Source organism: Cicer arietinum, chromosome 2 (genome assembly GCF_000331145.2).
Source record: "Cicer arietinum cultivar CDC Frontier isolate Library 1 chromosome 2, Cicar.CDCFrontier_v2.0, whole genome shotgun sequence".
NCBI classification, from domain to species: domain Eukaryota; kingdom Viridiplantae; phylum Streptophyta; class Magnoliopsida; order Fabales; family Fabaceae; genus Cicer; species Cicer arietinum.
This window is the reverse complement of record NC_021161.2, coordinates 48,526,117-48,550,245: the sequence shown is the minus strand read 5'-3', so window position 1 is coordinate 48,550,245 and position 24,129 is coordinate 48,526,117. Positions and strand designations below refer to the sequence as shown.

The window sequence follows — 24,129 nt, the reverse complement described above, 5'->3', positions numbered from 1 at the left end:
ATAAAATGTATTAACCACAGGATAAACGAAAATTATCATTTATTTATTATATATTAATCACTTACATGAAAGTTATCTTAATTTGATGATAAAAATATCATTTTTTTCGTAAAAGTATTACTTCTTTTATTTTATCGTGAATATCACTTTAACAAAAAAAATTATTTTAAAATGAAGATTACTTTTAATTTTTAATGTAATTTAATATTTTCAATTGTACACTTCAATTATTATTATGTCCACTATTCCTAAACATTAATTTTTGTTGTTGTTTATTATGATTCCTGATTTTGCAATAAAGCAAACTAAGGCATGTTTATTCTGTGAAATTATGTTGTCTCATAAACATTAATTCTTCTTTGTATTGATGATAGTAGAAAAAACACCAACAATTAATAAAAATAATTTAATAAAATAGTAATTTTTTTAATTTATTACATTTTTTAATATACATAAAAAAACCTTAAAACACGTCATTTTTCTTGAAAAGAAAAGAAGTCTTCGGTGATTACAACCATTTAAGCACATTATTAAGTACACATATTTAAAAAAATATAGAAAGATAAAAAAAAAGTATTTTAAAAATAATTAAATGATATATATACACTTTTGTATGTATGCGATGTGCCAAATAATTGTGACCTTCAATAAGAGGGAGTACAAGATTAAACAGAAGAATTAAATTAAAAAAAGAAGAAGAAGAAGAGGGTAAGCATTGTGACAAGTGACATGACTGAAAAGAAAAAAAAAAAAAAAAAAGGAGAGGCCTTAGCTTAGCTTAAGCTCCACATACTAATAAATAAAAATATTTGTTTTCCTTTTTTATCAATGGCTACCATTTCTCACTACACTCTTCTTCTTCATCCTCTATCTTCTTTTTCTTCTTCAACCTTCATTCATTTTTCTCCATCTTCATTCACTCTTCCTATTCCTCAACCTTCATCTTCATCTTCATCCAAATTCTACTTCCTTTCCTCCAAATGCAGAAGGAGACCAACCAAACCCAAACTCAAACTCTTCATGATCATTCACCCTTTTTTGCTCTTTAATACCTCTTTCTATTTCGACACGCAAACACTTCTTGCCACTGTTAGTGTTTTGGCTGCCATTGCTCTTTCTCTCTTCCTTGGCCTCAAGGTAACTACAACACATTTTTTCCTTTTCTTCTATTATTATTTATGCTTTTCTTTTACTTTTTTTTAAATGTTAATCCTTCTTTATTAAGTGCAATAGCAACACTAATTTCTTTTCTTAAGTAGTTTAATTTTGATATACACCATCACTTGTAAATTTTACATTGTTATTATTATACCATAAGAAACTACTATTTTACCATAGTTCTTATTTAAAATATCTATTTACGCATATTCTATTTTCTCATAAGCTTATGAGAATAAAGATAGTGCAATGTAATTATGGTGTCTTCTAATCATAATCTGCCATGATAGTAAATAGTTAGATAACTAATTTTGATTTAAAAACGGAACAATATGATATGAAAGATTCAATAGTTAAGATTGGATGAAAGTGCATACATTGTCATTGTCAGTGTACTTACTACCTTTAAACTCTAATCTTATATGCAACTTTTAAGATAAGGATTTTATTTTTATGCAATTTTTTTTACACTTGCATTTAATCACATTTCATTATTGATATAAAAAAAATATTATTTCTCTATTTAGATATTTGTGGAGTTTTTTTTTTTGGAATTATCTTAATAAAGGGGTATCATCATGATTTGATTGGACGTATGTGTGAATTTTACACTTTTACACTGTGAGTGCATAAAATTTAATCTCTTAAGATAATTATGATTGAAGTAAAAAAATTTAATGATATGAAAATCTATGATGGATTGATGGTAAAAAAATATCGGTAAGTTGGTTATCAATTTAATCCTTTATTAATAATGTTTTTGGCTGTTCAGAGAATCAGATTGCAATTGTGCTGCTTCAATTCTGGGTTTCTGTTGGTTTTGATTATTAAAACATTTTTGGTTTGAATGCAACTCTTTATATTCATTCAGAAATGTATTATAGGATTTAGTAAAATAAAAAAGAAAAAAAAGAAATGTATTATAGGATTCACATATATTGCATACATAATTGGATCCAGTTTTGCTTCCAGAAAGGTATTTCCCTTGGTAACAATAAGATTGTGAATCAATGTTGGTACTTTGTTTTGAACTTTTGGTAATCAGTGATGGTGTTTTGCAGGGTGATCCGGTGTCCTGTGAGCGTTGTGGTGGCAATGGTAATTATCTTTCTGCTTTTGGACTTCAAGATTGATGTGATTCTTTGTTTTATGGCAACTATTTTCGGTCTTGTTTGGATAAATAGCTTAATTATACGTTTATAGCATAAACATTTATCATATAAGTGTTTATGTATAAACTATTTCTATAACCAAAGAAAATAAAATAAAATTTGTTTGCATATAAACTGTAAACTGTTTTCATAAGCTATCCTAGAGAGTTTATGGAAATAAGCTTTAACAACTTATGAAGATGTTATAAGCTGTTTTCACAAGTTCTTCCAAACAGTCTCTCACAAGTGTTTATATCAGTTGATAAATTCAAATAGACTAATCCAAACAAGCCTTAAGACTTCATACTGTGTTCTTAGAGTGTGAGGAACATTTTAAATACTTGCAATGAGGACATGACAAGTTACTTGTTTAGGAACACTGATTTGACTAGGATAGCTGTTGTTAAAAGGACGATTGAGTGAGCATAGTAGATGGTGCAAAATAGAGGGTAGGGTGAAACCAATTTTGAATCAAAATTGTGACCAGGGCTGAACAGAGAATGTTTTGTTTTCCCCCTTCTCATTTTTTTGGGTCATACGAATCAATAATGTGTAGTGTTTTTAAAGTTAAAATCATCACTGCTGGTCATAATATGTTGATAAAATGTGTTCTCAAAATGGATGTGAGTAGCAAATGCATCATGAATTTTTTTGTTTACTAAAAATTAAAAGAGAACCCTGCATGTGGCATTGGCTTTCTCTTGTCACCAATTGTTTTTGGTGTATGAGTTGACAACTTCATTATACACTAATTAAAGAAAACTTAATTAAGCTCTTACTTATACACTACTTTGGAGAGCTTAATGAAATAAGTTGAAAACTTATCGATGTCATGTTACTTTTATAAGTATATTTGAACACTTAAAAAACTGCTCATCTCACCCTGTAAATGGAGATACATTGTATGACAATACATCACTGGAATGGGGAAAGCAAGCGTGAGATACATGTGTTCGGTCACAAGGGGAACCTAAAACACTGAGAACCATTATATTGGCCTGGCTAAGAGCAACCACATAAGTGGTTTGGACACTATTTTCACTCAAAACATTAAAGCATCGCGTCACTTATATGTTGCTTAGCACTCATTTCCATTTCCATCTAATGTAGAACTTCTCACTCACACTTGATACTCCAATGACATGCTTCATTGACAGTTCTTAGGATTGATAATTGTATTTTCTTCTGCTATTACATTCAAATTGTTTTAGTATTGTTGACAGAAGTTACAATTTTAAATGCCATCATTGATATTAAGTAGGTGGGACAAAATGTGTTTTTTGCAACAATGGCAAGATGAAGCAAGATATGGGGTTGGTTGACTGCAAAGTATGCAAGGGTTCAGGTATATATATCTCTTTATGTTTTTATCACTAACATACAAAAAATTGTTATGATTATTTTGGATATTTTTATATTTTTAAACGGAAAAATAAAAAAATATTGCTTTGGATATCTAACAAAGTTGCATTTGTTTTGCAATTCTTTATTTAACATGAATAATTTGTCCAACCAAATAATTACGAGAATGTTCTTACTTTTGGTGTGGAAACCAGTGTTCTCAAATAGCGGCGTTATGGCGTAGTAGATTTTGAACAAATCACAATTGTTCTATGATAAACTATTCAGTACAAAATGTTGTTAAATAGCTGCGGTACAACACTGTCTCTGCCTATAGTTGAGCGGAATTTGAACAAAATGTTATTTTCCTCGTTACTTCACAATATGTTCTACTTATACCAATGTCTAACTCATATTTTGTAGGATTGATTCTCTGCAAGAAATGTGGAGGTTCCGGTTATTCCCGAAGGTTATGAGCTTTGAATTCCTCTTTATATCTTAAACCATCTTGTTCAGAAATCTCCAAGATCTTGTCACAATCTTATTGTTCATAGTCTTTATATTTTTTTAGAATCATTTTAATCATATAAGTATGCTTCCTTTGAGTATATTTTTTTTGCTAATAGGTATGAGTATCATATATGAAGTTATAGCACCGTTGTTTGATTTATCATTCATATCATCATGTTCAAAGTGATTGTTTATAATTTATATATATTAACAAAATGAACATTTATATTCTCTTTCTAAATATACCATAGCAGGTTATCTAGAATTACGGTGACCAACCACAATTTTACAAAAGCTAGAACTATGATTCTCACAAACTTTTCGTGATACCAAACATGCACTTCTTTATGATTCTTTTTTATCTAACCAGACTTTTAGCTTCAACAATTGGGACTATATGTGATTATGGTTCTTCTATGTCTTTTTTTGAGTGAAAAAACTTAGACTAGATGTAAAATATGTTTTATGTGTTTCTTGTGTGTCTAAAACAAAATCGCACATCTTCCATTTATAATGAAGTTACAATAATTACAGTCAAATACTAGGGACTTGTGTTTAACTAGAAGTTCTACCATTGAACCTAGGAAATTGTACGGTCTAAGAATAATAAATCATACTTTGAATTCTAACACTCCTCCTTAAGCTGGAGCATACATATCATATGTACCAAGCTTGTTACATATAGATTCAACTCGAGGACCCCTAAATGACTTAGTGAATATGTCAGCCAATTGATCATTTGAACTAACAAAATTAGTTGTGATTTCCCCGAAAAGAACTTTGTCTCTTACAAAATGACAATCGATTTCTATGTGCTTTGTTCTCTCATGGAAGACCGAATTGGAAGCAATATGAAATGCAACTTGGTTATCACAAATTAGTTTCATTACGTTGACATCTCTTAACTTGAGTTGTTTGAGTAACTGTTTTAACCATGTAAGTTCACAAGCCGTTGCAGCCATATCACGATATTCTGCTTCTGCACTCGATCTTGCGACTATGTTTTGCTTCTTGCTCCGCCACGATATCAAATTACCTCCAACAAGTACACAATACCCATAAGTGGATCTTCTACCTGATGGTGACCCGACCCAATCAGCATCAGAGTAGCCAACAACTTCGGTATTACCCTTGTCTTCATAAAGCAATCCTTTTCCTGGTGCATTCTTGATATGCCTAAGAATATGAATCACAACATTGCAGTGACTATCACATGGAGCATTCAGAAATTGACTGACTACACTCACAACAAATGTAATATCAGGTCTAGTTACTTTAAGATAATTAAGTTTGCCAACAAGTCATCGATATCTGCCAGCGTCTTGCAATGGCTCCCCCTGACCTGGTAGGAGCTTGATATTGGGATCCATAGGAGTATCACGCAGGCGACAATCAAGCATGCTTGTTTCTTCAAGTATATCAAGGGCATATTTCCATTGAGTAATTGTTATACCTGTCTTAGACTGAGCAACCTCAATCCCCAAAAAATATTTTAGCGGCCCCAAATCTTTAGTCTGAAAGGTTTGAGACAAATGTTGTTTGAGCTGATGAATGCCAAATTGGTCATTACCTGTGATGATGATGTCGTCAACATAGACAAGCATGTAGATGCAAGTGGTTGGTGAAGAGTGCTAGAAGAAAACCGAGTAACCAACTTCACATCTAGTCATACCATACTCCTGGAGCACGATACTAAACCTCCTAAACCAAACACAGAGAGATTGTTTCAAGTCATATAGAGATCGACGTAATCGACATACCGAGTGAGAGAAACCGTTGACAGTGAATCCTAGTGGTTGTGCCATATACACCTCCTCTTGTAACTCTCCATGCAGGAAGACATTTTTTATGTCTAATTGATGGAGTGGCCAGTGGTGAATAGCAGTTATGGCAAGAATAAGTCGGACGGATGCGATTTTGGAAACCGGAGAAAAGGTATTCCCATAGTCAAGACCAAAGATTTGTGTGTATCCTTTTGCCATAAGATGAGCTTTTAAGCGACCAATCTTTCCATCAGGCCCAACTTTGACTATATAGACCCAGCGGCACCCCACTGTAGTTTTGCCATTAGGTAAAGGTACTAAATCCCATGTCTCATTGGAGTGCAAAGCATTCATTTCATCTATCATTGCTTGTCGCCAGCCAGGATCAGACATAGCTTCACCTGTAGTTTCCGGAATAGACACAGAATCCAAGGAAGCCGCAAAAGCATAATAGGATGTAGATAATTGATTATAATTCAAATGACAAGCATATATATGATTAGGATTTCGAGATGACCTGTTACCTTTACGCATAGCAATGGGTAGCTCTGGTGTAGGATGCATAGAGTGAGAGTCAGGTAGAGCAGAGGACGAGTCTTGAGGAGCGGGTGGTGGACGATGCCTCCGTTGGTAGGTGCGTAGGGTGGTGCTAGAGACAGGGGTGGATGCAATGGGGAGATTAAGGACCTTTGGAGAGAGAGAGATTGTGACTGACCAGAATCATTGAACTCTTCTGTAGTAGAGAGAAAGAAGGGGTGAGTCTCAAAGAAACTGACATCGGCAAAGACAAAGTATCGTCGAAGATATGAGGAATATCACCGATAACCTTTCTGCAGACGAGAGTAGCCGAGAAAAAGACACTTAAGGGATTTTGCAGCCAAGGTCATGAACAAAACACGTGCACCCGAAGATGCGGAGTGGTATGGTATAATGATGTAGTTGAGGAAACAAAATAGAATGTGGTACCTTGTTTTCAAGTACAGAGGAAGGCATGCGGTTGATTATGTAACAAGCTGTGAGAATTGCATCTCCCCAAAAACGAGGAGGTACATTATTGTGAAAGAGCATGATACGAGCCGTTTCCACCAAGTGTCGGTTCTTTCTCTCAGCGACACCGTTTTGTGGGGTATGAGCACACGAAGTTTGACGGAGGATACCCTGTGAAGTTAAAAAAGATTGAAAAGACGTAGACAAATATTCGCGAACATTATCACTTTGCAATATATTTATCTGAGTACCAAATTGTGTGTTTATTTATGAGCAAAAGGTTTGAAAAATTGAGAAAACATCTGAGCGGTTTTTCATTAAAAATATCCAAGTGCATTGGGAAAAATCATCAATAAAAGTAACAAAATATTGAAAACCCAAACATGAAACAACACGACTCGGACCCCAAATATCAAAATGAACTAAAGCAAAAGGAGACACAACTCTTTTATTGACTCTGCCAGGAAATAAACTCCTAGTATGTTTCCCGAACTGACATGACTCACACTTTAAGGTAGACATTTTTGACAGACTCGGAACCATAAGATGCAACTTTTGAAGGATAGGATGACCCAAACGTTGATGGATAGTATGTGGAGACTCGGCGGCGGAACATGTAATAGGCGCTGTAGGTGCTGAAAGGTAATATAGGCCTTGAAACTCATGCCCTACTCCAATTGTCGTCCCAGTACTCTGATCCTGCACAAGAACATAACCATTAGCAAATGTAACATAGTAAAGTAGGGTACAAGTGAGTATTCTAATGGATATTAAGTTTAATGGACAACCAGGGACATAAAGCACAAAGTCCAAAGAGAGTCTGGGTACGGGATTTGCTCGACCAATACCATGACATTTGGTTTGTGACCCATTAGCCAAAGTAATACTAGGTAGTGTGTCCGTATAAGTCAAACACGAGAAAAACAATTTATTACTAGACATATGATCAGAGGCGTCTGAGTCAAGTATCCAAGGTCCAAGTGAAGAAGATTGTGTAACAAAGGCAATAAGATTACCAATCTGAGCAACAAATGCAACTTGTGTGGTAGTTTGCATTTGCGCCTTTAGCTTGATGTACTCATTATATTATGTGGTAGAATGTGTGACTTGATCACTTGTGTCAAGGGCCTCAATTTGAGCAACATTGGTGACTCTAGGTTGCAATTGATTAGCTTTGATGCGACATTGTGCTTCAACGTGGCCAAAACGGTTGCAATAGTTGCATCGAGTTCAACCACGATTATGTCCACGTCCTCCTCCTCTACCACCTCGTTGATAAGAATTAGAGATGAGTGCAGTAGATTTAACTAGCACATTGAGAGAAGTAAGGGCTGGAGCAAGAGTTGAAGGGGCCGAAAGACGTAGTAATTGTTCACAAAAAGTTTCATATGATGGAACAGTAGCACTAGATAGAATTTGGTTGCGAACTGAATCAAGATCTGGTGTAAGACCTGCAAGGGCCAGAACCATAAAGAATTTTCGACGTTGTTCAACATGTGTTTCGACACTGTCAGTATAGGGCATAAGTGCATCAAAGTCAGCAATCAAACTATCAAGCTTATCTATGTAGCTTTGCATATCCATTTCTTGTTTCTTTATGGAAATAAGATTATAGACTACAATATAAAAACGATTAACGTCATTGGAGTATGTCTTCTTCGCCTTTGCCCAAACGTCATAACATGTTTTAAACGAGCGAAACTGAGATTGAAGTTTGACATCGATTGAAAACCAAAGAACGCTGCATAGAGAGGCATCAATCTGTTTCCAATTGTCTTGATCTTTGGCAACGACATCCTTGGACTGTTTGAGCAAATGGTCTTTACGACGTTGTCCTTGGAACCAAAGTTCAACGACTGCTGCCCATCCTGCGTAATTGGATGCACCTACCAATTTTTCGCACGGAATCAAAGGAGGCTTAGTGAAACTGAACACGGAAGAAAATGCAGCAACAAATCCAGTGTTGGACATGATGATCAACGTTAGGTGAAAGAGAAGAAAAGATGTTGAAAAATCATCAGAAGTTGAAAAAGGACCTCAGAATGTGTCGTAAGGCCTTGGGCGACGGCTGACGTTGAAAAATTGGTGGCCAAATGTGTCACCGTGTTCGCCGGAGTTTGGCAGCGCAAAAATAACAAAAAAAAATGTCATTGTGTTTGTCGGAGGATTGCGCGACGGTCTGTGGTGGTGGGTTGCACTAGAATAGTATACACACAGCTGGAATGGAAAAACACAGTTGGAACACATAATTTTGAAGAGGAAAAGAAAATGAAAGGGTTATGGCCTAGTTGGAAATGGCAGAGCAACCCTAGGAGTCAAATACTAAATTTTATTCTCTTTCTAAATATACCATAGTAGGTTATCCAGAATTACCGTGACCAACCACAATTTTACAAAAGCTAGAACTATGATTCTCACAAACTTTTTGTGATACCAAACATGCACTTCTTTATTATTCTTTTTTATCTAACCAGATTTTTAGCTTCAACAATTGGGACTATATGTGATCATGGTTCTTCTATGTCTTTTTCTGAGTGAAAAAACTTATACTAGGTTTTGCGTCAAACATGCTTTTAGATTAAAAACATTTAAACATCAATCACTGAACTTCAAACTCAAAATCCAAATCAATTTGGCAAATTCTCATCAGAACATAGTATGCTGGGGACCAGCTTTTCAACTTGGGCTTAATATTATTGTTGATTTTATATTGTTGGCTTAAAGGAATTTTGATAATATATTTCTTTGTTTTAAAAAAATCTTATATCTCTCTCCCATCTCCTATCTGGTGATTTCAATGTCAATTAAGAATAAAACAATATGCTAGTAAATTTGATAAACAAAAACAAAACATAACATTAAAAATTGCCCTGAATACTGCTCTTATCTATCTCATTCCAAAATTCTCTTTCATTGCATATTATATACAAAAGAAAATCTGGAAATCATTGCAAAATGTTCATAACCGTGATTTGTGACCCAACTATGTCACCCTTAGGGACCCTTCAAGCTATCTAATGCTAAGATGCATTAACCTTGTACTTATCATCAAACTCCAATACCAACTTGGTCCTTTACTTCAAACTCAACCTTGATGCTTTTTTATCAGACATCACTAGTGTCATGCATGGAGGGCGGCAATGAACCACCGCTATGTTTGCTAGGCATGGGCGTGTTCCTTCGTGACTGACGTTTTGTTTGGACAGTCACTGGCTCTTGCTCCCACTCTTTGCTCATCACATCACTGTCCGTGTCTTCATCGCCATTGAAAACTGGGTGGATATATGCATTTTGGAGGAACTCTTTCAAATTGAAGTTCGGCTCTTTTGTTCGCTCCAACGTGTCTTTGACCATTGCTTCCTGAAGTTCAGACACCACAAAACAAGAAAATTAACTGTGGATTTATAGGCATAGTTGGGTAGCTCAATTAATTTAAGAGTTAAGGATCAGAGTCTCAAACTCCTTTAAAGGAGAAAATACTAAGAAAACAACTGATATACTAACATTTGTCATCGATCAAAAAAAGATATCAGGGTTTATAAAGGAATGCCAACAAAGGGTGTCCTAAAACATCACTTTTTTGTTTACTTGATTGCTAAAAGCAATGAGAGAGCAAAAAATCACAGATTGGCAATTTTAACATCAGGACTAACCTGCAATGGGTGAGTAATAAAAGCGGGTTCGTAGCTTCCCTTGCAAAACCGATGAAACCATATCGTCAAAATTGGGAGAGTGATGAGTAACGGAGTTGAGTTAGCAGCTTTTTTTGTACTCAATAATCCCATTAACAGAAGTTGTGAGATAACTAATGCAAATACAATACGTCCATGAACATCAGGCCAGAATGCTCCAGCACTCTCATACTCTTGGTTGTACACATTTATAATCTGCCATTCAATTTCATGCATCAATATTATATTTTACAATACATGGACTTAAATCAGTGTATGGTAAATATGTAAAATCAATGACGAAAAGTATAACAAAAAGCTAAGGTTCTACAAGCTAACTTTTTACCTGATGACGATAGACAACATATGCCAAACCAAAGAAGACAACAATGTATGGAAGTAGAAATGGTGTGACGACAGCATAGACAAGGCCAAGTAAGAAATAAAGTTGTATTTGAGGTTCTCCTGTATTGAAACCAAAAGTTCCTGGATCCATTGCTTCTTCGCGGTCTTTTTCGGTCTTCACCAACAAGAAATTTTTCAAGTGATAAAATATCAACGGCTTCAACCTTAAAATCTCACCAGCACATCCAGCCCAACCATCAACCATTATGTATGTTATGAAGAAAGTTGCTTTCATTGGAATTGAGACACCAATTGTCTTTGGAATTCTGCAAACATACATACAATTGTTTTGCATTATGAAGAAATCATGTACAAAATCGACCAATAATAACACGTACAATCATTGTCCTGTTTGGTTAATCAACTTAAGTAAGCACTTATAGCATTAACGTTTAACAAATAATTGCTTATATATAAGTTGTTTTCGTATAAATTATAAGTTGTTTTCATAAATTATCCCGGAGTGTTTATGAAAATAAGTTGGAAACAACTTATGATCATGTCATAAATTGTTTCTATAAGCTCTCCTGAATAGTCTAATAAATGTTTTATGTCAGTAGATAAACTCAAATAAGTCAATCCAAACAGGTCCATTATAACAAACAGCAACAATCCATTTTTAATATTTTGTAATGTCTCCTATGGTTAAAGATGCTTGATAATTTTAATAGTGGTGCATGCATATAAGAAGAACACGTACTCATTTGCAGACTGATGGATGAATTTATCTAGTTGTTGGAACGCAGTTCCAGTAATTATGCTCCCCAGAAACACATTAATAAACTGGAAGATGTAATATCTTGTAGCTGATCTCCTTTCTAGAGCAGACAGACTTATAAACCCTTCGAACTTCGACATCATCATCAGTATTGAGGGCAAAAAAATGAGGAATATCTTCAAAGCAATCCCAGGAAGGAAACCTTGTATAAAAGATTTAATGACTTTTCTGTAATAAAAAATGAAGCATAACATTAACATCTACCAGAACAGACACCTTATGTTATCAAAGAGCCACACAAGAGTTGTCAAGAATATTCATGCTATTGCTATTTCTCTCCTTTTTATCTAAAACTCGTAACTTCAACACGTGCTATTCAATAAGTTTTGTTTGCCAATAAACAGAAAAACGAAATAAAATGTAAAAAAATGAAAAAGAAGACAACGTTACATTTCAATGAAGGCCTTGAGGAAAGGTGCTGCTTTTTCAATGCCTTCTATATTGGCAAGTGACTGTACAAATGCAATGGGAATCATGAAAAAGAATGTAAGAAAGAAGAAAGCAACAGCAATTACAAGCCTCCTTATTGATAGTGAAACATATGGTATAGCCATGTTATCCCAATACACATCACGAGGTTCAGGAGCCCATTCAGTCAACCATATTGTTGGATTTCTGGTTTGTTGAGTTTGCGCACAAACTGCTGCACCCCAACGAGTTCTGAACGATACAAAAGCCGCAGGCATTATAGATTTGGGATTCCTCGTGACCTTATCTTTCTCTAACTCTATCTGAAAGTTTAGCGAAACATGACGTATATCACATACATTTTTTTCAAGAAAAGTAATGAACAAATCAATAATTTCTTATGTGAGAAACATAGTTAACACAAAAATCAATTTGGAGAAGCATGCATTACAAATGATGAAAATAAACAAAGATTTGAATATCAGATATCAAATATGAGGAAACAACTTCTCTTGTGCTAGTATCTTAGAAAAAATACTTTTGATATAATCCATTTATATATCCTTTTAGTGCAGCCTTTATTAAGATTTTCATAGTACAAGTGTGAAAAAATAATATACATTTATGAATTGAAATTTGATTATTCCAAATTCTTACATTGTAGAAATTAGATGGAAATTAATATTGCAATTGTAATATACATTAGGAAGAAACATGGGCCTATAAGCGGCTTCTATTCTTCCCTCCAACAGGAATTATATGTTTAGTGTAAAATATGAGTAATTTCTATGTATCTTGTGTGTCTAATTAGATCACACACCTTTCTATTTATAATGATGCTGCAATAATTACATTCAATGTCTAGGAAATTGTATTGACTAGGACTACTAACAATTAGCATAGGATGTTGCACAATCAAGGAATAATTAAAACATACACTGAATTTTAACATCTACAATGTTTGCTTATAGAATAATCCACCAAGTATTTATATATGTAATGATATAAGGTATGCAAATGTAGTTCTGGTTGCAACCATAAAATATGCATAGAACATTGGCTTACGTCTCTTGATAGTCTCTCTACTTCACCAGTATAAAAATCGATAGCATCCACCTTACTACCGCAAAGACCTAAAAAGCCAGTCTGCAAACACAATGTTAGCAACTAGAAGAGAAATGGAAAATGATTCGGAGTTCATCAAGACCGGATTACTGGAAATGGCATACCTTTATACATGGCCTTACGCTTTCGTTTCTAGAATATTTAAGTTCATAGTAGTCAAGCCAATTCTGTTTTTTCTTCTTCTTAGCAACTAGACTAGATAGTTTCTTTGCATTGTAAACAACCTGCAAAAATATCTCCAAAGTTAGGGGAAAAACAATAAATAGGGACAAACTATCACATTATTTGTTCCTTATACTAGAGAAGAACTATCAGATTGAACATAAGAATCAAACCTGATGAGTGAGATATTGATCTGGATGATTGACCAAAAAGAAATGTTCAACTAGCTCACTGACCGATTCATCAGGATCGGGCGGGACATTCCTAACAAGTACCTGCACAAATGCACAATAGTTGCTTGAAGAAGGAGCATGAGGGAAAAAAATTACCGTAGGGAGTAGTTTATAGTCATAAAGTTGGTTTTCTATATTTCTAAATTCTAAGGTAGGAAGGAATACGCCTTTAATTCCTGATATTAAAAGTTAGGACTTAAGGGGAGTTTAGGATATTAATCTTTATCATATAAGAGGTACTGCAATACTACTATGATTTATCAGCATATCATTTACGTGAATGCCATAAAACATGAACTTACTGTGAATTGGTCAGGACGGCGTCTTTCAGATGCAAGAAAAGACAATCTCATTGCTGCAACTATCTGATACTCTCTTTTCAAGATATAGCATGTCCAGAAGGTAAAAGCATAAGCCATTACCAAGTGAGTCCAAAATCTGCGATAAACAATAATGAGCTGTTAAAAGATAAACTCGCTTGCATGAAAAACTTTAAAAAAAGGTGGAAAAAAAATCCTACAAAATTGAAAAATTCGCATACCTATTTGATCCAGTTGGAATATTTGAAATTGAAAGCTTATCTATGCTGCTATATACAACATTTGAACGTTCCAATGTGTCATTGGTCCAATTGACAGGAACCATAACAGAAAATGCTAGGAATGAAATGGGAACAAATATTTTCAGCCTGCACTTCAATTGAGTAAGATGATGCAGTTAGTAAACAGAAAAGACACAAATAAACAATCTTGAAGCTAAAAAAAGGCAACAACTCTCAAAAAAAGAAAGTCGCTGCAAGGAATATTTTTCGAGTGGATTTGACTACTCTAAATCGAAAAAACATTCATTTTAGAAGAAAGTGTAAGGAAAAGCAACCATTATAAAAAAAATCAACTATTGAAAAGTTTCATTTTTTGTTTTTTCCGCTTTAAAGGGAGCTACACACTTTAGAGGAGTCATAGTGTAACAAAACATACCCAAGTAAGTATATCCTCAAGTAAATAGCAGAATCCAAGCCTGCATGCTCGATTAATTCGGGTTCTGGCATTTGCAATGCTGCAGGCATCCAGTTTAAGAATTTTATGTATGACCTGAAGTCTAAATTGACAAACTTGGTCACAAATGCCCCTCCTTGCAATGGACTGCACCTTAAACCCTTCAGATACCATTTTGGAAAATAAACTCTATCGTTTATAGGTTGGATTCGAAGTATGGCAAATGCTATTAAGAAAGCAAATGCAGTAAGGATGTTTATTGCAGCTGCAAGTCCTATATCACCAAGTGACGCCATGTTCTTCGCTATACAAAGAATAAACTACACCCTGCAAAATATACAAATTTTCACAATGTCATTGAATTATATAAGCTTTCGGTGATTGCTGTCGCAGTTATGCAGCAAACTTTGATATCACAAAAATTACAAACAAATAGAGTTGGTATCTCTACAATTGCGGACCCCAATTTAAAACTACATAATTTGAAAGTACAAGTTCTTTTGAAATAGAGTAGTGACATAAAGGTTTAACATCTGATTTGAAAGCTGATGTAAAATTTTCTAATTGCTGCATTTCTTGTGATAATATAAGCCAAAAAAAAAATCATATGATTGAAAAAATAGTAGGCTGGGGGAGCTGAAAAATCATTTATTTTCAACTGAGCATTTTTCTTTCCCCCATATATTTCATCCAATTCTTCATCAAACATCAAACATGAAAACAAATAAAAATTAATTAGCCTTTTTCTCGTAATATCTAAGTAGCCAAACAATAATTCACTTCTGAAATGTATAACTGGTACAATCAAAAGAACATTATTATGAACTAAAATCCCAATTCTCAAAGCAAAAACTGAAAAATAAAAATCCAAACTTTATTACATTTTCTTCTGCATTTCCACCCATCTTGCCAACCAATCAACAGAAAAAAAAAATACAATTTTGTAAAATAATACTGATATTATAAATTAAAAACAGCCAAAAAGCACACACAGCAACAAAAAAAAAACTGAATTTGAAACCAATAGCAATAAAGAAAAAAGGAATGCAGAAAACTTAAATGATAAAAACTCATTAGATCCATGCCATAAAGTATATTACCTTGACTACCACCAAAATTCTGAATTTCTCATAAGAGAAAGAGACAGAAAACAAATTGAAACAGAAAAAGGTTGAAGGAAAAAGAAGAGAGTAACTGTTGAAGGCAATTGAGATGATTATGAGAGTGATAGTGCTATTAGTTCAACGCCTCAAGTAGGGGTAAAATGGAGAAAACACATAAGCAATAAAAGTCAGCAATTACGAAAAGTTATAAACTTTATGAGTTTTCATTTCAAAGGGTATTAATATAAAATGAAATTTATAACGAAACGTATCAATTTGGTGAGATATGAATTGTGCCGACCACTCCAACCAGTCGTTTACTGTTGTTGTGTGTCAGAAACGTTCATGAAAAATCAATGAAATAATAATATGATTTAAACTTAATTTAATAATTATGTTGATAAGATGAAAAAGGAAATAATTGAAGTGTTTGACTAGTAAACCTATTTTTTGTTATAATTTTAGTGTCTAATTATAATAACATAATATAGTATCATAATAAAATATAATTAGATTATATGCAAAAGAAATTATACCATTAGTATTAGTATTAATTAATACTACTAGTTACCAACTTGATAGCTTTATGTTTTTTTAATTAATTTTCTATGAAAATCAGCCTATGTTATAGGCAACCCTATGTTTGTAAAGAGAAAATATTGAATTAAATTTATTCTTGCTAAATATGAAAGAAAAAAAAAAATACTTCTTATTATGATTTCTAATGCTTTTTTTTCTTTTACAATATTTTTTTTACGACATGTTAATTGAAAAAGTTTAAAATAAGAAAGTTTTTTTGAAGAAAAAAATAAAAAAGTTAAGTAGGTTGGAAGAATGAATTTTAAATTCAATAAATGAACGTGTTTGATTGGAAGCATGTGGAAATGGTGGGATATGATTATGAAGTGAGAGAGGATACTTTCCTTGTCACGTTTCTTTCTTTCCATAACGGCTACTATTTCTTTTAATTCTCTTTTGAATGCTCGTAATCCATTCCATGTAATAAAACAAAAATTAATGTACTATTTCTAAAATAAAGTATAAATAAAAATAATAATTAAAAATTAATCTAAGTGAACTAAATTCTTAATCAGATAGATTAAATTTTCAACTATTATTTTATTTTTGCTAATATTTTATTTTAAATGAAGTATTTATCTAAAATTTGTATTAAATAAAACAGTTTTATTTATCAATTAGTTTACTTTTTTGCTATGGATAACATTTATAAAAATGCTAACATCACTAAGACATAAGACAAGATACAGTAGTTATGTCTATGTACTTGAACATTTTAGAAATTGCTCTAATTTTAAAAATTGAATCAATAAGAAAGTGATATTTTAATAAATTAAAAAATATAATTTTTTTTTTAATCTTGTTAAAATTTTAGTTTTAGTTTCTATAATTTTTTTCTCAATATTTTTTTCTTCATTTTTTGTCTCTATTTTGAAAAGCTTTTGTAAAAATTGATACTTTTAGTTCATTAAAAAAGTATATAAAATCAAAATATGAATTAAAAATGAATAAACTTATTTATAGAATAAATTTGAAAGGTCATAATTTTATATAGAGACTAACAACATATTTTCACCATAATTTATTATAGAAAATTATACATTATACTCTACATTTATACTCCTATACCACATTTAAAGCAAAATATCTATTTTACAAAAAATAATAACTTTTTTTTGTACTCCACTAAAATTAAATAGAGTTAAAAAAAATTTAAAAAAAAAATCCAAAACAATAATGTGTTTCCAAAATTTAGAATTTCCTGTATTAAATTATTTTTAAAAGATTTTCAATAATATAAATATGTTTTAGAAAAATCAAAATATTTATATAAAAAAAACCTTTTTAAAATTTTTTAAAACACAATTGTGTACTACAAAATATAAAGTTTTATTATTCTTTTTAAGAAAAGAGGATAAAATTGGATTTTTTTTATTAAAATGTGGGCTATGAGTATAAATATGGTAAAGTTTTCTTTATTATATTATGGAAAAAAAACAATTATTGATTTTATTATTTTTTTCTATAGATTTTCTCTATTGGAAGTAATCTTATCTAAAACTGTCATGTAAAATGTGAAGAGACTGTAATATAAAATGTGAAACTCAATTTATTAAAGTTTAACTCCTTTGACTAAATTCATCTTCCGTTAATAAGTTGATTTTATTTTTATTTTACTCAATTTGGGGTTTAGTTTTCATATTTCTTAATTAATGATTTTCATCCTTGATTTTTTTATTTTATAAATTTTAACATTTTGTCCACATGGGAAGTTTGAGACAGAAATTGCATGACATGAGAAGTGATGTGGAAGATGATATGATTCAAAAGATATATGATAACAATTTTGCTCTATTCGACTGATTTCTAAAAATCTATAGTATATGTTTTTAGTATATGAGATGCCAGCTTCGCATTGTAATTATTTTAAGGGATTAAATTTAATTTTTTTTTAAGACATGTAAAATAATTATTTGTATCATTTTTTTTTAACAATAATTATATGTGTCACAAATGATAATTTTTAAAGTACATGTATTTTTGTTTCTGTCGGCTCAATTTTTTTTTTAATATTATTTATTCAAAGGTGGCTTAATTCATTTCTTCATAAATCAAGGATTTCAATATAAAGAGGGAACAATTGAAATAATTGTAGACTAGTATATAATATAGATACTCAATGTTGCCAAGCTCAGAGGCCAATTACCACAGCGTCCGATTACCAATTTCTACCCAAATTTCATGAATCATAATTTAGCAAATTCTTATACATTTAAAAAAAAATAAAGGACCATCATCTCAATTTTAAAATAAAGGATCAAGCATTTGAATTAGATAAAGTATGAGGATCTAAAGAGCAATTCATTCTAAATTATAATTCTTTTAACATATAGGTCATTAATAATAATAATTATACAAATTCCATAAATAATAATAATAATAATAATAATAATAATAATAATAATAAAAGTTAATTAGTCTAATAAATAATAATAAAATGTATAAAATTTTACACTTACACACTCGTTATATGATCTTTTATGAAATTTATAAAAGTAACATTTTAAAATTTATTTAATGTTCGTTTACAAAAATTTTAATATAATAGTTAATTAATTTAAATTGTGTAGATATATTTTATAATTTATGCATGCAATTTTTTTAACACTATTTTTCTTACTAAGAATGTGTATATCATTCAGGATTCATTTGTGGGAAGGGAATGAGAGAAAATATTTTAAATAATATTTATGTGGTTTTTTTTGTTTAGGAGGAAATATTTTCAAGAAGAAAGGAGATCAAAAATCATTATAAACATCTTTTTGATCACTCTCCATTTTAATTTGGGAGATTTGTATGCGAGAAGAGAAAAGAAGACCAAAATAACTTTTAAAAATCATTTAAAGTCTATTCCATCCCCCTAAAAGAAACTTAAAATCAATTAAAAATCATCATCTCCTCTCCCTTCTTTTAAACCAAAATATATATATTTTTCTTCTCTCATTCCCTCTATTTCCTCCTCTACCTTGAACCAAACAAATTCAAGAAGATTTATTGTTGGACATTTAAAATAGTCAAGGATTTTTATAAGGCTAGGGGAGAATTCCTTGATATAGTTGAACAAGCTTAACTATAAAATGAGATTAAACTTGTATAATGTTGATTACGTTATTTTATACTAACAACTGATCACAACTTGTCAATGTATCAATTAATTGTTGAACTTTTTTTTTAGTTTTTTATTGCAATTGATATGTTATTGTGATGGATTATTAATGTAAAATAATTTTAAATTTACAGAACCTTTTTAATCTCATAAAAATTGTGAAAAAGGAGAAACATAATTTTTTAATTAAAGTACAGCTTTAAAAATTGCAAAAACGAAATTATTCTTAAAACTGAATTATACATTGAAGTAGTAAAGAATATTAATATCAAATTTCTTATTTTATGTATTAAGTTTTAATTTGGTAAAAATCAAATAATAATTTTTTTTATTTGTAAATGAGATAGTAAATACTATAAAAAATTCATATATACAACTGCAATGTTCCATATTCGAATTCGAAATGTTCAATATAATAATGTCAACATTTTATCAGTTGAACTAAAATTTCAAAACAACAATAATAATGTTATAATAATGAATAGTTGTATCTTTTATATTTTTAAATATTATTTTTAATACACATAGATCCATTGGATCTAATGCTCTGTGGACAAAAAAAAAAACAAATATTAAGAAGTAAAAAAAAATTATTTTTTTTTTCTATATGTATTTTTCAATAATAAAAGACTAAACTTTAATGCATATCTTTTTTGCCTAAAAAAGTGCATGTTTTTTTGGGTACAAAATGGATATTTTTGTATTTATTTATTTTTAAACTAATGGTTGTCTAGAGTGTATAAAAGTTAATCTCTTATAATAATACATAACACTTTCCTAATTTAATTAATCATTTTCAACTTCTAAGGCAACCCAGTAATGTCAAATTCTTATTTTAGATGATAAATGTACCATGACAAATAAAAAATTTGCTGCATTTTCCACACAAAAATATCCACATTATTTCAAGCCCCAATTATCATTGCAGCATCTGCATAATGAAACAATAATTGTCGTTGCTTCTACTTGCTGCTTCCAACATTAGAAACCTCACTATAATATTGCATTCCTTCCACACAATCACAAAATATTTGGATTAAATTCTAGCACAAGTAGTACCATTGAGAAACCAAATATTTATTAAATCATTTAGACTTCATTCTAACCATCCAGACTAGCACAAAAATCAGTTGTATAACATGAGAAATTAAGGTTCATGCATATACTTATGAATTATGATATGGTTTCAAATACAAGAACTTCATGCATTCTTCAAAAGATAAAGATACTCATGTATCCATTTGAAGCACCATCCATGACAGCAATTAAAAGCATCAAATTGATACATATGAGCTAACTAGCAACCAAGAGAGAATTGAATAAAAAAGTTCAAAAATCAAAGCAATGAAGTCTTGAGAATATTTTAGAATGTATATATACATAACAAAATATTGAAAATAAGATGAAAGAAGTTGATCACTAATTTTCTTATTTGTATAACAACTTGAAATAGACAACATAGTGAAATTAAAATAGATAAGATTACGTTATTGAAACATACAAGTTCAAATTACAAATAACCATATCTATATATATTTGATTCATCTGCGATTTGCACCAATTATGTTGTTTATCCTTTTCAGTCTTATGCTAAACATATTTTCAACAAAATTTGCAAGCCATCTTGGTTTTCCAGTTAAGAACAGATTATATCCCAACAACATTCCAAATACTGCACCACATCCATATCCTATTGCTACTGATTTCCATCCAAAACTTGATTCCTCTTCATCATTTGATTGTGGTTGCTGATCTTTGTCATTTTTGCATGATTTAGACAATGGCAATCCACACAACATTGCATTTCCCTCATATGAATCATTTCCAAATGTGTCAAACTGTTTACCTGTAGGTATCATTCCTTCAAGTTGGTTTTGGGAAAGGTTCAAGACAGATAGGAAATTCAAATTTGTCAAACTCTCTGGAATCTCACCTTTCAAATGGTTCCTTGACATGTCCAACCACTCCAAATTTCTCAAATTACTAAGAGATTGTGGAATGGTACCTGTGATTCCATTATTTGAAAGGTTAAGACCTTTGAGAGAATTTAATTCTCCAATGACTTTTGGAATTTCACCTTCAAACATGTTATTTGATAAATCAATAGTTGTGAAAGTTGTCAATATCCTTGTTAGCTCCATAGAAAAACCTTTCATTATAACCACCACTGAATCATTATAGTAATCAACACCACCCATGTATTGCAAACCAGTTTGGGTGACATTCACATTCTTCATTCCTTGAAAATTCTTGATGCATGATGTTGGCAAGAGTCCACTAAAATTGTTATTGGAGACATCTAAAATTCTCAACTCAGAAAATGAATGCTTGGTGGTAGAACAAGTGATTGGACCATGAAGTTTATTTGATCTTAAAATGAGAACTTGTAAGCCTTGTAGAGTTTCTAGCCAATTGGGAAAGGTACCCTCTATATTGTTGCCTCCAAGGTCCAAAACTTCAAGGTATGTGCAGTGAGACAAAGTGTGTGGTAATGGTCCTTCCAATCGATTCCCATTCAACTTTATAGTCTCAAAGGAATTGCCTTTGGAAAAGTTTGTAGGTATGCTTCCAGAAAGGTTGTTCATTTGCAAATCCAATACAAAAAGAGAAGGAGATCCTCCCAGGCATTGTGGAATGGTGCCTTTTAAATTGTTGTGAGCCAGATTGAGGACTTGAAGGGAGCTTGCATTGCACAATGATGAAGAAATTTGTCCTGTGAAGTTGTTATTTGAAGCTAAAAAGTAAAATATTTGTGTTGTACTGGAAAGAAGTGGAAGATCTCCTTGCAACTTGTTGAAACTGAGATTAATAATTTCAGTGTTATTCCATGAGTGTAAGAGCTTCTCATGAAACCATTCGGGAACTTTCCCTTGAATTTTGTTATTAGAGAGATCTAATACTTGCAGATTTTGAAGTCGTGCTAAGAATTTAGGAAAACTGTTGATATTACAAGAAGATAAATATAATTGTTCAAGGTTTGGTAAGATGGAGTCAACACTGCTATCAATGTTGACAGAAAGAAAACTATTGTGTGAAAGATCAAGGTAATATAGTTTTTTAAAATTTGAAAATTGGTTGAAGTCAACAGAACCACTCAAGTTTGTTGATGACAAACTTAACACAGTAAGATTTTGAAGTTTATATATTGAATTTGGAAATTCACCTTGAATGTTGTTCTTAGAGAGATACAGATAACTCAAAGAATAAGTTGAGAATTCACCAATTGATCCTGTGAGTTTGTTGTTACCGAGTGACAACACAAACATCGAAGGCAAGGAATAACACCAGTGTGGAATTGTTCCGTTTAATTTATTATTATCCAAATACAAAACTTCTAATTTTGAATCTTTTGTGATTTCAGTTGGAATGGGGCCTACTAAATTATTATTGGATAAATCTAGTGTAGAAAGCTGAATTAGATTAAATAATGATGACGGAACTTGACCACTAAAATTGTTACCGGAAAGTGATAAATATTCTAATTTGTTTAAATTTTCAAAAACATTAGGAATTTGACCTGAGAAAATTATGTTAGAGAGGTCCAAGTACCTTAGAGGACTGGTCCAGTTGGACTTTGGAAGTTGACCGCCAAGTTTATTATCATAAGATGATGACAAATCTAGTAATTTTAGATTAGGTAAAGAGAAGAGATCACTAGACAAATTTCCTTGCAACTCAGTGAATGCTAGATTAAGAGAGACCAAAGAGGACGACAAGTTCTTTAGAAGCAACAAAGAACTCTCTCTTATGGAAGACATATTCACATCTTCCAAATGAAGCTCTCTTAAATTTGTAGCGTTATGAATGAGTTTCTTCCATGTGAATGGATTAAGTTTCAGGCTCATGTACTCATTATTGCTGAGATCAAGTGATACTAATTTGGACAAGTAAGAGATTGTGTGGGGAATATTACCACTAATACCAGTGTTTGATAAATTAAGATGTGTGAGACTCACAAGGTTACCAATTTCAGCATGCATCAAAGAATCAGAAAAATCATTAAAAGCCAAGTTGAGTTGTTGAAGGTTGTTAAGCTGAAAAATAGTGCTATTGGGATGTAATACACCTTTCAGATTGTTGCAGCTGAGATCTAGACTGATCACGTGACCTGACACGGGGTTGCACATGACACCATCCCACTCGCAACAATCTGTATTGTTTGTCCAAGACTCTGTCTTGGAAGAAAAAGAGGAACAAACATACCAAATATCAGGTTTGGATGATGTGATAGCAAGTGAGTTTTTGAATTGTAACAAGGCAAACTTGTCATGATGGTTGCATAATGAGAAAGTATAGGAAGTAAAGTGAGTAAGCAACAACAATAAGTACATGTAGAAACTAAGATAAAACGATAGAACAAAAATAGACTCCATTTAAACACTTTCTCGATGTATATTATTTTTACTTATGATTTTGTATCAATGTGCCAATTGATTAGTCTCTATTTATAATAGAAAATTTAACTAAAATCTAACATTGATAATGAATCTTAGTATGCTCTTTCTTTATAAAAGACTAGTAGGAATTCTGTTTTTTTTTTTCCAACTAGTATGCATTGAATTAAAGGATCATTTACAAGGGAAGACCTTGACTTTTAATTTGAACACAGAACGTCCACAAGAATCGCAGGGTGTTGTCACACAAACACTCATGT

At 31.7% G+C, this 24,129-nt stretch overlaps 3 protein-coding genes across 4 annotated transcripts; 1 reads left to right on the top strand and 2 right to left on the bottom strand.

The window, feature by feature from the left end:
- Positions 1-713: 713 nt before the first annotated feature.
- Positions 714-4,386, top strand: LOC101499949 (uncharacterized). 2 transcript variants are annotated; one of them, XM_027331985.2, is made up of 4 exons: positions 714-1,137; positions 2,220-2,256; positions 3,568-3,654; positions 4,074-4,386. In XM_027331985.2, exons 1-4 carry the CDS (start codon positions 829-831, stop codon positions 4,124-4,126), a joined length of 486 nt encoding a protein of 161 aa, XP_027187786.1. In that variant the 5' UTR covers positions 714-828; the 3' UTR covers positions 4,127-4,386. The 2 variants fall into 2 exon arrangements, with proteins under 2 accessions (XP_027187786.1, XP_004491139.1); XM_004491082.4 differs by having other exon boundaries at positions 725-1,137; positions 3,571-3,654.
- A 5,377-nt stretch (positions 4,387-9,763) lies between these two features.
- On the bottom strand, positions 9,764-16,008 carry LOC101499643 (CSC1-like protein At3g21620). Its single transcript, XM_004491080.4, has 12 exons — positions 15,788-16,008; positions 14,670-15,014; positions 14,234-14,380; positions 13,995-14,130; positions 13,633-13,734; positions 13,402-13,521; positions 13,238-13,318; positions 12,155-12,495; positions 11,687-11,932; positions 10,928-11,252; positions 10,564-10,797; positions 9,764-10,270 (listed from the first exon to the last, which is right to left on the bottom strand). Exons 2-12 carry the CDS (start codon positions 14,981-14,983, stop codon positions 10,016-10,018), a joined length of 2,301 nt encoding a protein of 766 aa, XP_004491137.1. The 5' UTR covers positions 14,984-15,014; positions 15,788-16,008; the 3' UTR covers positions 9,764-10,015.
- A 4,858-nt stretch (positions 16,009-20,866) lies between these two features.
- On the bottom strand, positions 20,867-23,851 carry LOC105851670 (receptor-like protein 6). Its single transcript, XM_012713180.3, has one exon. It carries the CDS (start codon positions 23,846-23,848, stop codon positions 21,017-21,019), a length of 2,832 nt encoding a protein of 943 aa, XP_012568634.1. The 5' UTR covers positions 23,849-23,851; the 3' UTR covers positions 20,867-21,016.
- Between the last annotated feature and the right edge of the window lie 278 nt (positions 23,852-24,129).